Genomic DNA, 13,478 nt, shown 5'->3' on the forward strand with positions numbered 1-13,478 from the left:
GTCTTATTTGCATATTTCTCTGTGATGTTTTCCTGTTTTATTTTGACAAGCTGGAGCAGGAAGTGCGTACTTCTTAGTTATTTGATTTATGAGCTTCTGAAGTGCAGTGAAGTAACAGGCAGATCGCAGAGAGTATGTTCCTCAATCACTTTATTGAGTAGCGGAGGACAGTTGGAATCAACTTGTCCTAGTTGTCCACACTGAAGACGTCACACATAACAAGGAAGAACAGGTCACAGCACATTTACAACCAATCAGGCTTTGTATCTTAGAAGATCCAAACTTTATCTGACATGTTTTAAATTCTGTTTGTTTTTAGTTTAAAGCTGCAGAAACAGTTTCTCTCACACTCACTGTCCAGGTGTGTGTGTGTGTGTGTGTGTGTGTGTGTGTGTGTGTGTGTGTGTGTGTGTGTGTGTGTGTGTGTGTGTGTGTGTGTGTGTGTGTGTGTGTGTGTGTGTGTGTGTGTGTGTGTTATGTGTTGACAGAGTGCGACATGTTTATCTGGAGGCAAAGTAAGGCCTGATCTTCATGCTGATGGCCTTGAGCGAATACCAGCTCCCCTTCCAGTTCATCCACACCACGCCGTCGTCGGTGCCGTGCTTGGCCATTTGGCGTGTGTAGGCTCCACCTATGTAGTATCGGCCGTTGGGATTGGCCGAGTGGCAGCGGTTGTACCACCAGCCGCCTCCGTCCTCCCTGGAGCACTGTTTGGAGGGATCGCCGGGGTTCCTGTTTCACACAACAGGGACAAAAAGGTGAGAGGTGACATGATAACAAACCGTGTCGTCGCACAGCGTCAGCGTACACCTGCGAACACCCACCAGTTGTCGTTGTCTCTGTCGTAGGTGCTGAACATCATGCCGTTGTGTATGGTCATGGTGCGGTTTTCACCAAAGAGCTGCAAGGATCCTTCCAGGAGACAGTTGCCAGCGTTACCGGAGTAACCGTCAACCGCCAGCACATAGTTGGACGTCTCTGATTGGATGGTGAACTGGTTGTACTGGGCATGGACCTGCATGACCACAGAGACCATTTGACGTTGACGTTGATTCCAAACTGACGTTTGTTTCAAAAACTCATCAAAATTCATTTTTCATTTCTCTTTAAAATCCCACAGAAGAAGAAACTGACACAAAAGTACAGATGTGTTAGTTTAAAAAATCCTGAGCTAACTGTGTCACTGTGCTGCCTCACAACACGAGGACGTGAGTGGGAAATACCTCGGAAATGTTTCTGCTGTGGGTCAAAACCTCGAGGACTCACCTTGGTTCCTGTCCAGTCCTGCATCTCAATGAGAACCTCAGTGGGTCCCGTCTTGGTCAGCTGACTGATGCGGTCATTACCCAGCCAGTATTCACCTGTCACATGACCAAGGAGACAGGTATGTCAGTCAGGAGTAATGGTGAGTTTTGGTAAACAGGTAACAGGTAAGCTCCTTGTTTCAGGCTGTCTTACCAGGAGTCTCACAGTGACCCTTTCCAACATCGAAGGCGATGTTTCCGAATCCGCGTCGATATTCGTCCCATCGCCGGCCAAAGTCAACGCTGCCATCGAGCCTGCTCTGGATGAGCAGCCATCCTGGGAAATTAAAAGGTTTCTTAAAAACACTGAGACGAGTGAACGAGTGAAACGGTGTGGCCGCTTTCACTGAGTTCTACTCTCACCTCCGTTTTGGGTGGACTGATCACAGAAGACCTTGTATGGTGGGGAGAAGGCGTCGGGCTGGATCAGGTACATCTGGGAGTCTCGTCCTCCGCGGCGGAAGATGTCCTCACACTCCTTACCTGCATCACACCAGAGGACGCTTTGTTTAGGGTTTATTGATTTCTGTTTTCAACCTGCTACTACTGCGTCCCAAAGATGGCGACGCTGGTTAGTTTGTCCATTCTCATGTCCAGTGAGGTCACACTTACCAGACACCACAGGAACGGGACATTTGGTCTTGCATGGCTCCTTGCACGCCTCCTTCTGGGTCTGGATGGCCTTCTCCAGCTTCTGAATTTTCAGCCTGATCTTGTCCAGGACGCCCTGCAGCGAGCACACATCAGTCATCATGTTAGTGGTGTAGTTTTGATGAGGCTGTGGTTAGAGATAACTGCCACAGGAAACTGACCTAATGGCTCGTGTCTGCTCTGATTTACCTGCAGGACTCTGATGTTGGAAGGGAAGACGGTGTCCACCGTCTCCTTGATGTAGGCGTGTTGTTCCTCCACTTGATCCGTGTACTGACCCACCACCCTGTTGTTGTCTGAGAGGAGGGAACGTCAGCAGAGACAGGAAACGGTGATATGAGGTATGTGAACGTCAGGAGTTTGTGTTGTGTTTGTGTGTACGGATTTTGGAGTAAAAATTTAAAGAATTTAAGAATAAAAAAGTTCAGATTTTGCTGTTTAACCTCAAACAGTCTGCTCAGCAGCTTGAACACCTCAGACCTATCACTTCAGAAACCTCGGCTCAACATCTTTTACGTGCTTTTACGAAACAAAAGTCCCGACGTGAGTTTTCTCTCTGGTCTCACCGGTGATGATCCTCTGCCTCTCCCTCAGAGAGTTGGACATGCTGTTGACGTAGTTGTAGATGGCGTTGGAGGACCTGGACAATTCGTCCACCTGAGGCTTGAGTTCATTAATCGTCTGTGAAAAAAGGGTGTGAATAAATAACTCAGGTGGATCGCAGGGTTTTCTCTATGACAGGACGACAGCAGCAGTCATTTGATGCAGATAATTAACTGAGTGGATGCGTTTCATTTACCGTCTTCACGTTCCTCTCCTGCTTCAGCAGAGCCGTCTTCAGCTCACAGCCAGTGGGACACAGAACACCCTGGTGGACAGAAACGTCTGTGGTTAGCTGTAGTCAGAGCTGAAACCTGTGGCCTCCTGGAAGGAAGGAGTCTACAGACTAAAGCTACACGTCTGAAAATGCTCAGCAGAAATTTAACAGCCGTGCAGTTTGTTGTCACGGAGCTAAAACATGTAAAACCTGCTGAGACTGTGTGTCCTTGTGAGACTGTGTGTCCTCCTACCATCTCCTCTGAGGCGTGTGTGCATCCTCCGGCCTCTGGCTGCTCCTCTTTCTCCTGTGACAGTGGTCCCCTGGTCGGAGGCGGGGTGGGACGGCCTCGGTACCTGGAAGAAAACGAACACGTCAGACTCACTGCAGTTTACATCTGTCCATCTTTTGTTCTTCTTCTTTTTCTTTTACTTCTCGTGTATCTGTGTGTGAACGTACCTGCCGCGGCCAGAGACAGGAGGTGGGACATTACGTCTGGGTGTGTAGGTGTCTCTCCCCGTCGTTGGACGGTGACCACGGGCATCTACTGACTGGGTGTGCAGAGAAACGAGAGGAGGTCACACATGATGAGAGAAATAACAACACGTTAAAGTAAATGAAATGAGATATAAACCAAAGGACTGAAGCAGAGTCCACGTACTGTTCCATTCACTGATGGTGCGTTGGTGCTTTCCTGTGTGACATACAGAGAAGTGAAATTAAATTATAAATAAACAACTTGCTGTTTAACACAGTGAACAAAGTTCCACTGATTTTATGGATTTAGAATATAAAAAAACCTTTTTTTAATTTGATGAATCATAATGTGATGAAATGATGAATCCACCTTCTTTCACAGCGTTTAAATGAAAATATTGAGCACACTCACCTCTTCATAATCGTCAAACTCCAGATTGTCCTGAGCCCAGACGGCGTACACACACAGACACAGCAGCAGCAGTGTCCTCATTGTCCTCTGTCAGTACTGTCTCTCTTACCAAACTGTGGTCAGTGGCTCTGCTGTCCTCAGTGTGTCTGCTCTCCTTTTTCTGTCCCGGGTATTTATCCTTCGTCTCGCTGTCTCAGCGGACATCCTCCCCCGCTTTTATTGATTTGCAAAAATTGGCCAATAACTGCCGGGGCAGTTTACCCAGCCTGAGTCACAGCTGCCCCCGTCCATCAGGGGTTTGTGAGGGAACAAAAGGGCAAAAGGGCCGAGGCGTTTCCTGATAAGCCGGTGTCACCCTCAGTTATCAGCGTAGCTGTTGATGTTTGATGTCCAAAGTGGGGACGTTCAGATTCTGCAGTTCAGAAATGTAACCGTTGATTTCAGTGTTTTTAGACCAAATGAAATAAACAGGATTTCTCAGATCAGAATCTCGGTCCCAGCAGTGTGAGGTGGCTTCATGCTGAGAAATGACCTGAACCCGTCCTCACTCAGGACTCAGTGTTTCCAAACTCCTGGTTCAGACTGTGCTGTCCTGGATTTCCTTCCTGACAGTAACATGCAGCCCCTGTGAGTGTTTTTATCAGTGACAGTTTGTGGGAAACAGCAGCAGATAATTCAGTGACTTACTGAGTATTTTACATCAGATTTATTGTTATTAATATTTGCTCTGTGAAGACACGGTGACTGTTTTTGAGAAGTGTCACTTTTGGGAATTTAGGACGATGAAGCAACTCGTGTGTGTGTGAGTTCAGAAGGTGAGGTTATGAAATCACAGGCCTCAGCTTCTGTTGGCTGTGCACTGAAGCTGTGACTGATCACTGAGGCAGAGCTGGATCACACTGTGAGGCTTCAGCCTCTGATGGAGGAAATTCATGAATCATTTTTATGAGACACAAACTTTCAGTATATCACAGTTAAATGTTGTGCACTGCTTTATTGATATAATAATTCTTACAGGATGCTCAATGGAACAAGAGAAGCTCCAGAATAAGAGGCCGACAGTCAGCTCTGATCTTTGCTGGTGGATTAGGTTCAGTATCTGGAGTAGACTCAACTGTGCAAAGAACATCAGCCTGTAGAAGCTGCGTGTATGAGATCTACCAATCATATTTAACAGAAACAAGAGAGGAAACATCTTTGAGAATGTTGCACCATCTGTTGGTGACAGAAGTTTTAGGACCTTGATTCGGCTGCTGGTGGTCGGGTCTGAGCTCAGCACTTCTTGGCACAGACAAAGGGATAAGACTCGTTACAGGGACTGTGAAACCACTTCAGGTCATCTGCACAACGACAGGCAGACAGAGACGCTCGACTTTATCTTCAAGCAGAAAAAGGCGACTGTGGTGATTCTGAAGTTAGGTGAATGGCTGCCTGTGTGTGTGTGTGTGTGTGTGTAGTTTATTACATTCATAATTCATCTTCAGGCAGGAGCCTTCCTCCTCATCGTGGTGTTCGTCGTACCAGTTTTCATAGTCAAACTTGGAGCCGTCACTCCACATCCAGAAGCCGGGCTACGGACAGAGGCACAAAGATTTATACAGAAAAGAAAAGAAAGTGCAGTTGAAGGAATTTTGTAAAGATAATTCTCTAATATCAGTTTCTGCCTTCCATAATATCAAGCTCACACTGGACGTGGGAGGATGTTTTAGGTTTGGGCTTTAAAACCTCCAGTAACAACATCTGTAAGTTAATAAACCAAAGGGTGTCCATACGTGTATGACATCAGAGCCGCCGATCCAGGCCTCGGGGAAGTCGTAGGTGTTTCCTCTGGTCAAAGACATGACGAAGTGATTCTCCTCATAGCTGTGGACTGACGCCAGGTTGGCTCCATCAAACTGGCAGTAAATCTGGAGGAAAGAGAACAAGCTGAGTCACCAGTACGTTACCTGCTCTGTGAAATTAGGTTTTTGTCCATGTCCTTCCACCAGTCCTCACCTCAGCTTCAGTCCAGGTCTTCGGGGCATTGATGAAGATGAAACACCTTTTTCCATAGTGGCTCCAGCCATAGGGGCAGTAGTTTGCTTTGTCTGCAAACATATATTCTGCACAGGTTATGGTTAAATAACTGCAGTCGCCATTTTGTGTGAACATGTTGTGTTTTAGAATTTCAGCATCTTTCAGATCATTTGTAGTTAAACTGCTGATCATCTCTGGACTCCGCCAGCAGGTGGCGCCAGGCTCCTTTCAAAGTTTGCTTGAGTTTTGATAGACACGTGATCATAATGTTGCTATTGATTGATGAAAGGATTAAAGGATTGGGACTGAGGATCAATGGTGGAATAAGTGATCAGATCATTTACTTTAGTTCAAGCAGTAACACCACAGCTTAGAATACTCCAGGAGAAGTAACAGTCCTGCGTTATAACAGAATTTATAATAATAAAATATCAGCAGTTCAATATGTCTGAAGTAAAAATACTGATGAGGTGACAGGATGACCCTGCCAGGGTGACTGGATTATCCTTATTACTGATGCATTAAGGTGTAAGCAGCATTTTGCTTTTAGTTCTAATCCTCCATGTACAGATAGTCTCATGTGTCATGTATCACTCACTGCAGTCGACAGGAACGCTCCCCGGCGGCGTCTGCGTGTTCGGTATCTCCGCTCCACTGACGGGGTCGACGCACCAGCAGTACCCGGTGGACGCCGAGCACTGCTGCGGCAGGAAGTTCCCGCTGGCGTCGCACCTCGGGCAGAAGGCTCCGATCAGGTTGGAGCAGCGCTGCCTCTCGTACTCGCAGTGGCCCGTGTGCCTGAAGGCTAAGCCGGTGGAGTTGAGCGGGACGGCTCGGCTCAGGGTGAGGAGGGTGAGGAGGGTGAGACACACACTGAGCACCTTCATGGTGATGATGAAGGTGATGAAGATGAGGAGGCAGTCGAGCCTGTCAACACAAAGGGAACTAAGAAGTCAAACATCTTTCTGAACACAACATGGTCCATCCATGGAAACCATCAACCTCTGCATCATCACCATCATCATCATCATCATCACCATCATCACCATCACCATCATCATCAGCTCCAGTTTATGCAAATACTTCACTTCTACTTGAAAGAATTCAGTCATTATGCTTCTTATGACCCACAGGTTTTCAGTCAGCTCTTCACGTCCTGCAGATTCTTCCAGCAGGACAGGGAAGCGTCTTTCGTGGATGTGTAACACACTGCTGGAACACAGGCCACGCTGACTTTGACGTATACACATGTATGAACTTGTCATGGTACATGTTTTAACCAGTAAACCATCAGCACTTACAGAAGAAACCATCCAGCAGAATGTGAAGCCGTTAGAATAAACTCCACCTCGAACAGACTGAACATTTTGTTGGCAAATAAAATATAAATTTGTCAAAATATATTCCACATTTACAGAGTCTGTTTGTCTGCAGTTAAATCAGGTAATATTAATAAAAAATAAGGAATGTGAAGTAGAATCACCTGATTCAGGATCAGCTGGCGTGATGAGGTGTGATGATCAGCCTCAGCTGCTGCTCTGCTTTTTATCCTGCAGATCTCAGATACTTACAGCTAATACCTGAACCAAGGCTCTGAGGTCAAACGTTAAACCAACAATGACTCTTTTCATCAGTGTAACCCAGCAAACCTGCTGAGATGGATATATGATTGTGAACTGTATCAGCAGCAGGCAGCCATTCTCTCTCAGACCATTGTGATCATGATGAGTTTAGGGTTGCATCTTTTTTTTTATTTGGGCTTTTCACTTCATTCTTCGCGGCGTCTCATTGTTTCACCGTTTCCCAGACTGCTTGTCTTGCCTCGTTGTTGCTTGTGGCTTCTGGTTTTCAGGTTACTTGTAACTTTAGGATCAAAAGAAATATTTAAAACAGAGCCACGCATCAAAATTTGTTCTTATCTGAAGTTGCTCCTGTTTCACAACCTGCTTTTGTGCGTATCTGGGTTACAGACTATTTTTGCAAGTAAACACTAACCTCTTGAGTCTGGTTGGATTATATCAAATGAAAATATCCAGCACATGCAATATAAGCTATAATATCCAGTGACTGATATGTTTGTATCTGGATGTTCAAGTATCATCCTTAAAACCCAGTGAGTAGCCTGTCCCCCACGCTGCTGTCTGTTGTCCTGCTGTAAAATCAGGTTTTAATCATATTAGTATCAGTACCAGTGAGTAAGTGAAGCCACAGGTCAGAGCAGGTTTAGGTCACTGTAACCGACACGTTACTCGTGGCTGCCCTCTGGCTGACCCGCGGCCTTTAGCTTTGTCTCTCCTTTGTCTTTGTGTTTGAGTTTCAGGGATGGTCCCAGCTGATCATTAGCTAAACCACACCCCCGAACGGATACCGTCCAATCACAGATGCACAGCTGGCAGGTGCGGCAGGTCCACGTCGCCGTTCCAAAACCGAAAGCACAAGTGTGGAAGTGTAAGAGACGGATTAAACCATGTGACTGATGTGACCTGCTAACCTTAGCATGTGTGGCTAACTAGCTCTGACCTGCTGATGAGCTGGTTTCATCCTCACTAACCAGACACCTTCAAGAAGTTCATAGACAGTATTTTTGCAAAACAGGAGAGTTTGGCATCATCTCGTGGCAAAGTCGAGAGTGACAGCACAATACAGGAAGACAGGGACCAAACACACACACACACACGACTTTTAGGTATAACTGCCAGAAATGTTATAGTCACGGGGGACAATGGGCGACACCTGGTGAGTTCTGGTGTTTACATGAAGGAACGGAGTGATGTGGTTGGGTGAAGGAGAGAGAAGCTCAGTTTGTTTGGTCCATTCTCTGTGTGCACTGTGCTGTTTCCTGTCCTCGGTCCTGTGCTTGAGTTTTTTGTGACTTATAGACGTGCGTCCTCTGTCCACGTCCGTGCTGAAGCGTGATAAGGGCTTGAGGACGCCGTCCTCACAGAAACTGTGGTTTTGTTTGTCAGTTGAGCTGAGGGCTCTGCATGTTCTTTAAAGATGAGCTGAATGAGAGCGAGCCTCAGGGCAGCGTCTGCGAGCAGGACGTCGGTGGTTTGATCATCGTGCTGGGAGCTGACCACAGGAAGACGCCGCTGTTTTTAAACAGCGTCTTCAGACGTGTGAACAGACAGAACAGGTGGAACACGGTGCTTTAACGGTTCCACTCTAATAAACGGCTCACTCTCAGAATAGACACTGATGATGTGACCGAGCCAAAGGCCCCAGATGAAGACTGATGATGAGGATGAACCACACAACCAACCCTTCACAAAGACTCAACACAGCTTGACGGCTTTAACTCTTATTTATTTTATTAGTATTTGAGCGTTGAAGTCCCAGCTGACAGACGTGTCCACACACAGGGACGTACAGCAGTCATAGGACAGGTTATCTGATTTCAGTGCACTGCTCACAGTGTCTGTATGAGTTTATGGAGCATGAAGAGCTTAAACACATGTTTGAAATTCACATCACTGCTCAATTAATGATTGAAAATCAGCAACGATAAAGCAAAGAGAAGCTGATGATGAAAACACAGCAGCAGAGCTCTGAAGACACCATGTCCTCAGTCCTTCATCCAGGTCCCAGGGGCCTGTAAACCAGGACACACAGAAACTAAGACAACAACAGCACAACACACTGAGAGAGGTCAGGTTTCAGGTTCACAGTCCATGGAACAGCAGCATGAGGTCGAGCCACAGTGAAGTGGACCTGCGATGCCTCAGACAGCTGAGTCACTGAGCGCTTCTTTACATAGGATGGACTGTGACAGTGGGACAGAGGCTTAGAAAAACCCTGTGGCTGTAACTTGGCTGAGTGTGTGAACATACTGAACTGTAACATCATGCATCAGCTTCAGTCTTACCTGTAGACGACTTGAGAATAGACGTCATCCTCTTCTGGTAAAGGTGGTTTGGCACCTGGTCTGAACAGTTCTGGTTCTGGTTTAGGGGAAACTGTGAGTTTGAAATGTGCTATAAACTGCATATGTAGCTAACATGCTAATATGCTCATGTGCAGCCTCACCAAACTGCATTCAGCTAAAAATTTACATAAAAGCGTTTAGCATGTTAGCATGTTAGCGTTAAAGTTGAGGTTCATTAGAATGAATCGGTTTCAGAGACGTAGTCTCATTAACTGAGGTGATGGATGAGTGTGAACTTTGACCTGTTGAACGTCTGTACCAGATTTCACAGGAATCCATCCAGTATTGGTTAACACGTCTTTTTGTGTTTTGAATGAAATGTAATGTTACATGGATGTTTTCTATGAACATAATGACATAAATGATGTATCCAACATATCACACTGCTGATTTGCACTGTTGTTGTTGGGTTGTTGTACCTTTGTGCCAACAGAGAAGTATTCCTGTTACCAACAAACCAGAGGCAACAATCCACAGCACGGTGAGAAGATTCAGGGACCAACTTTGAGTCTCTTCAATAGAATCTGGAAAAAAGACATTAAACATGTTTTCATCATGTATGTTGGTAAAACTGTGCAAATACACAACAAACAACAACTCACCTGGACTGTGTGTTAACACAGTTAGCCAGCTCGCTGGTGATTCTCCCACTCCAGAGATGCTGCACTTGTAGAGTCCTTCATCAGACTTTGAAACACGTGTGATGGTCATGTTGTTGCTATCCAAAGTCCCGAGAAGGGATCCATCTTTGTAGAAGTCAGTTATGTGCTGTGACTGAGTTTTCTTGTTTGTGCAGTGAAGAATCACATCAGTTCCCTCCATCACAGGACGAGGAGGAATTTCCAGGATCACAAAACCAGCTGGAAAATGTGATCAGATCATTTCAATATCATTTCTGTAGGTTTTATTTCAAACATCAGTCATGTACTGTGCCTGTTAAATGAAGGGACCACAGTGTCCATTCCTTTACTGTCCATCAGTAACACTCACACTGACTCTGTTTAACCTGAACACTGAGCCCAGGTTCAGCCTTGAATTTGTTTCCCTGCTGAATTTTACAATGAGTCAGAATCAAGACTAAAACTGGATCATTTCAAAACTCTTCATTCCTAATTTTCTAAACGCACCAGTGACAGAGATGTTGACGGCACCGCTCCTCTCTCCTGCTTCAGTTTCACACCAGTACTCTCCACTGTGTCTCTCGAAAGCAGGATAAATGTTCCATGATGGTGCTGATGTGTTCCAGTTCCTGGAGTTTGTTGGAATTATTTTATTGAATTTCTTCATCAGTCTCCATTCAGGGAATCCAACAGTCTGCTCACAGCGTACAGAGACAGACTCGAACTCAAAAAACTGAAGTCTGTCTGGATCAACATGAGGAAAAGCTGCGTCTGAGACAGAGACAGAGAGAGAAAGCAATTAAAGTAAGAGAGTTTAGATTCATCATTAACAGAAACAGCAGCAACAACAGATGAATTTAAAGGTCACTTGTTTCAGCAGCTTGTCTTCAAACAGCTGCAGTTCCAGTTCCAGACCTCAGCTCACTTTAGACCTGCTCCCTAAACACGTCTGAACGACATTAAACATGTTTTCATCATGTATGTTGATAAAACTGTGCAAATACACAACAAACAACAACTCACCTGGAGTGTGAGTGTGTGTTAACACAGTTAGCCAGCTCGCTGGTGATTCTCCCACTCCAGAGATGCTGCACTTGTAGAGTCCTTCATCAGACTTTGAAACACGTGTGATGGTCATGTTGTTGCTATCCAAAGTCCCGAGAAGGGATCCATCTTTGTAGAAGTCAGTTATGTGCTGTGACTGAGTTTTCTTGTTTGTGCAGTGAAGAATCACATCAGTTCCCTCCATCACAGGACGAGCAGGAATTTCCAGGATCACAAAACCAGCTGGAAAATGTGATCAGATCATTTCAATATCATTTCTGTAGGTTTTATTTCAAACATCAGTCATGTACTGTGCCTGTTAAATGAAGGGACCACAGTGTCCATTCCTTTACTGTCCATCAGTAACACTCACACTGACTCTGTTTAACCTGAACACTGAGCCCAGGTTCAGCCTTGAATTTGTTTCCCTGCTGAATTTTACAATGAGTCAGAATCAAGACTAAAACTGGATCATTTCAAAACTCTTCATTCCTAATTTTCTAAACGCACCAGTGACAGAGATGTTGACGGCACCGCTCCTCTGTCCTGCTTCAGTTTCACACCAGTACTCTCCACTGTGTCTCTCCAAAGCAGGATCAATGTTCCACGATGGTGCTGATGTGTTCCAGTTCCTGGAGTTTGTTGGAATTATATTATTGAATTTCTTCATCAGTCTCCATTCAGGGAATCCAACAGTCTGCTCACAGCGTACAGAGACAGACTCGTACTCAAAAAACTGAAGTCTGTCTGGATCAACATGAGGAAAAGCTGCGTCTGAGTCTGAGACAGAGAGAGAAAGCAATTAAAGTAAGAGAGTTTAGATTCTCAAAGCTGCTCAAAGCTGATACTGTCCAACTTACCAGCTCTCTGAGCACAGGGACTGTGGTCGACCAGCAGGACCAACACAGCCATCACTGGAGAACAAATGAAAAGAGCTGCTCATCTGACAGAACACACACACACACACACACGTCTGTGAGCTAAAAGGATAAATGGAGGACAGTGAGACAGCCTTAGTACTTACACAGCCTGATACAGAGAGCTGAAGCCTCCATGACGTCTTGCTGCAGACTGTCTGAGCATCTGACTGAAGCTCAAACATCATGTCGGTCAGAACCTCCTCTTCCTGTTCCTCTTATTTCTGCTGTTGATTGTTAGTGACGTTACAAATGTCAGTGGGGTTTTGAATTGAGCTTCTAACTTCTGGAGAACTCAGAAATTCTTGGTTCTCTGTTTGTAAAACAAGAACTTTTTACAGATTCACATATAGATAGACAGATGGATAGATGGATAGATGGATAGATGACAGATAGACAGATAGATGGATAGATGGATAGATAGATAGATGGATAGATGGATATAGTTATGGACAATAGTTGTAACAGTGAACTCACAGTTGTGCTGAAGTGTTCATCTGTCACACAGAGGTGAGCTGTTATACAGTTTTATTGCAAACGGTAAGAATGATTTCCTGAAGCGTTCCTTGCCACAGCGCAGCTGAATGAGTATAAAAAGTAAAATCAGGCGAGAGCATCAGTTTTCTGATGTGATGTTTGCAGCAGCAGGAAGACACAGTTTTGTCAGTACCTTTCAAAATTGATGGAAATCAGCTTTTCAGAGCTGATTCCACACTTTTACATTAAGGCACAAAAACTATTTGATTAGCATCAACAAAGTGCAGCTGCATGAAAATGAGAGAAGAAGAAGATTTATTCTAACTGAATTAGAACTGAGTGCAGCTTAAACTTGTTACTTAACTTGTTAACGTGTTGTTTGACATGAACAATGTTAGGAAATGAGTTTTTCTTTCACTTTTTAAAAGCTTTTTCAAATATGTGAATATTAACAGGCAGTAAAATGTCCAACATGAGGAGCTGTGTGTGATTTTATTACACGTTCAAAGTACAAAATCATTTTATTTGAGGGCTTTGACCACAAAGCTCAGTGAGAGGTGAGGAAACACTTTACTGCACACGGAGAGAGATCAACTCAACAAACACCTCACACACACACACACACACACACACACACACACACACACACACACACACACACACACACACAGTTTTTTGTGACTTATAGACGTGCGTCCTCTGTCCACGTCTGTGCTGAAGCGTGATAAAGGCTTGAGGACGCCGTCCTCACAGAAACTGTGGTTTTGTTTGTCAGTTGAGCTGAGGGCTCTGCATGTTCTTTAAAGATGAGCTGAATG

General features: G+C 45.1%; 3 protein-coding genes across 3 annotated transcripts; all 3 read right to left on the reverse strand.

Moving 5' to 3' along the window:
* Positions 1-133: 133 nt before the first annotated feature.
* On the reverse strand, positions 134-3,803 carry fgb (fibrinogen beta chain). The gene is made up of 14 exons (XM_041031663.1): positions 3,662-3,803; positions 3,434-3,466; positions 3,232-3,323; positions 3,026-3,128; positions 2,755-2,823; positions 2,522-2,636; positions 2,145-2,251; positions 1,917-2,031; positions 1,668-1,787; positions 1,459-1,581; positions 1,267-1,361; positions 825-1,015; positions 453-732; positions 134-376 (listed from the first exon to the last, which is right to left on the reverse strand). Exons 1-13 carry the CDS (start codon positions 3,740-3,742, stop codon positions 501-503), a joined length of 1,476 nt encoding a protein of 491 aa, XP_040887597.1. The 5' UTR covers positions 3,743-3,803; the 3' UTR covers positions 134-376; positions 453-500.
* Positions 3,804-4,933: 1,130 nt separating this feature from the next.
* si:dkeyp-75b4.10 (ladderlectin) lies at positions 4,934-6,942 on the reverse strand. Its single transcript, XM_041031780.1, has 6 exons — positions 6,809-6,942; positions 6,276-6,514; positions 5,657-5,748; positions 5,434-5,568; positions 5,127-5,232; positions 4,934-5,001 (listed from the first exon to the last, which is right to left on the reverse strand). Exons 1-6 carry the CDS (start codon positions 6,940-6,942, stop codon positions 4,934-4,936), a joined length of 774 nt encoding a protein of 257 aa, XP_040887714.1.
* Positions 6,943-8,972: 2,030 nt separating this feature from the next.
* On the reverse strand, positions 8,973-12,325 carry LOC121177450 (high affinity immunoglobulin gamma Fc receptor I-like). The gene is made up of 9 exons (XM_041031781.1): positions 12,291-12,325; positions 12,127-12,180; positions 11,777-12,040; positions 11,246-11,509; positions 10,730-10,993; positions 10,205-10,462; positions 10,022-10,126; positions 9,543-9,618; positions 8,973-9,269 (listed from the first exon to the last, which is right to left on the reverse strand). The coding sequence occupies exons 1-9, from the start codon at positions 12,319-12,321 to the stop codon at positions 9,251-9,253; spliced, it is 1,335 nt and encodes a 444-aa protein (XP_040887715.1). The 5' UTR covers positions 12,322-12,325; the 3' UTR covers positions 8,973-9,250.
* Between the last annotated feature and the right edge of the window lie 1,153 nt (positions 12,326-13,478).

This window comes from Toxotes jaculatrix, chromosome 23, assembly GCF_017976425.1.
Source record: "Toxotes jaculatrix isolate fToxJac2 chromosome 23, fToxJac2.pri, whole genome shotgun sequence".
NCBI classification, from domain to species: domain Eukaryota; kingdom Metazoa; phylum Chordata; class Actinopteri; family Toxotidae; genus Toxotes; species Toxotes jaculatrix.

Bases quoted from the DNA above. Each gene is read 5' to 3' on its own strand.
- LOC121177450 (XM_041031781.1), bottom strand. From the start codon at position 12,321: ATGGAGGCTTCAGCTCTCTGTATCAGGCTGT. The intron at 10,463-10,729 runs GTGCGTTTAGAA...CACATTTTCCAG, and splicing joins CGTCAACATCTCTGTCACTG to CTGGTTTTGTGATCCTGGAA. The intron at 10,127-10,204 runs GTGAGTTGTTGT...TCTTTTTTCCAG, and splicing joins TGTGTTAACACACAGTCCAG to ATTCTATTGAAGAGACTCAA.
- si:dkeyp-75b4.10 (XM_041031780.1), bottom strand. From the start codon at position 6,942: ATGACAAGTTCATACATGTGTATACGTCAAAGTCAGCGTGGCCTGTGT. The intron at 5,749-6,275 runs GTGAGTGATACA...ATATGTTTGCAG, and splicing joins GAGCGTTCCTGTCGACTGCA to ACAAAGCAAACTACTGCCCC. The intron at 5,002-5,126 runs GTAATAAACTAC...GTCGTTGTGCAG, and splicing joins CCTGAAGATGAATTATGAAT to ATGACCTGAAGTGGTTTCAC.
- fgb (XM_041031663.1), bottom strand. From the start codon at position 3,742: ATGAGGACACTGCTGCTGCTGTGTCTGTGTGTGTACGCCGTCTGGGCT. The intron at 3,467-3,661 runs GTGAGTGTGCTC...TATGTCACACAG, and splicing joins AGTTTGACGATTATGAAGAG to GAAAGCACCAACGCACCATC. The intron at 3,324-3,433 runs GTACGTGGACTC...CTGCACACCCAG, and splicing joins CACCATCAGTGAATGGAACA to TCAGTAGATGCCCGTGGTCA.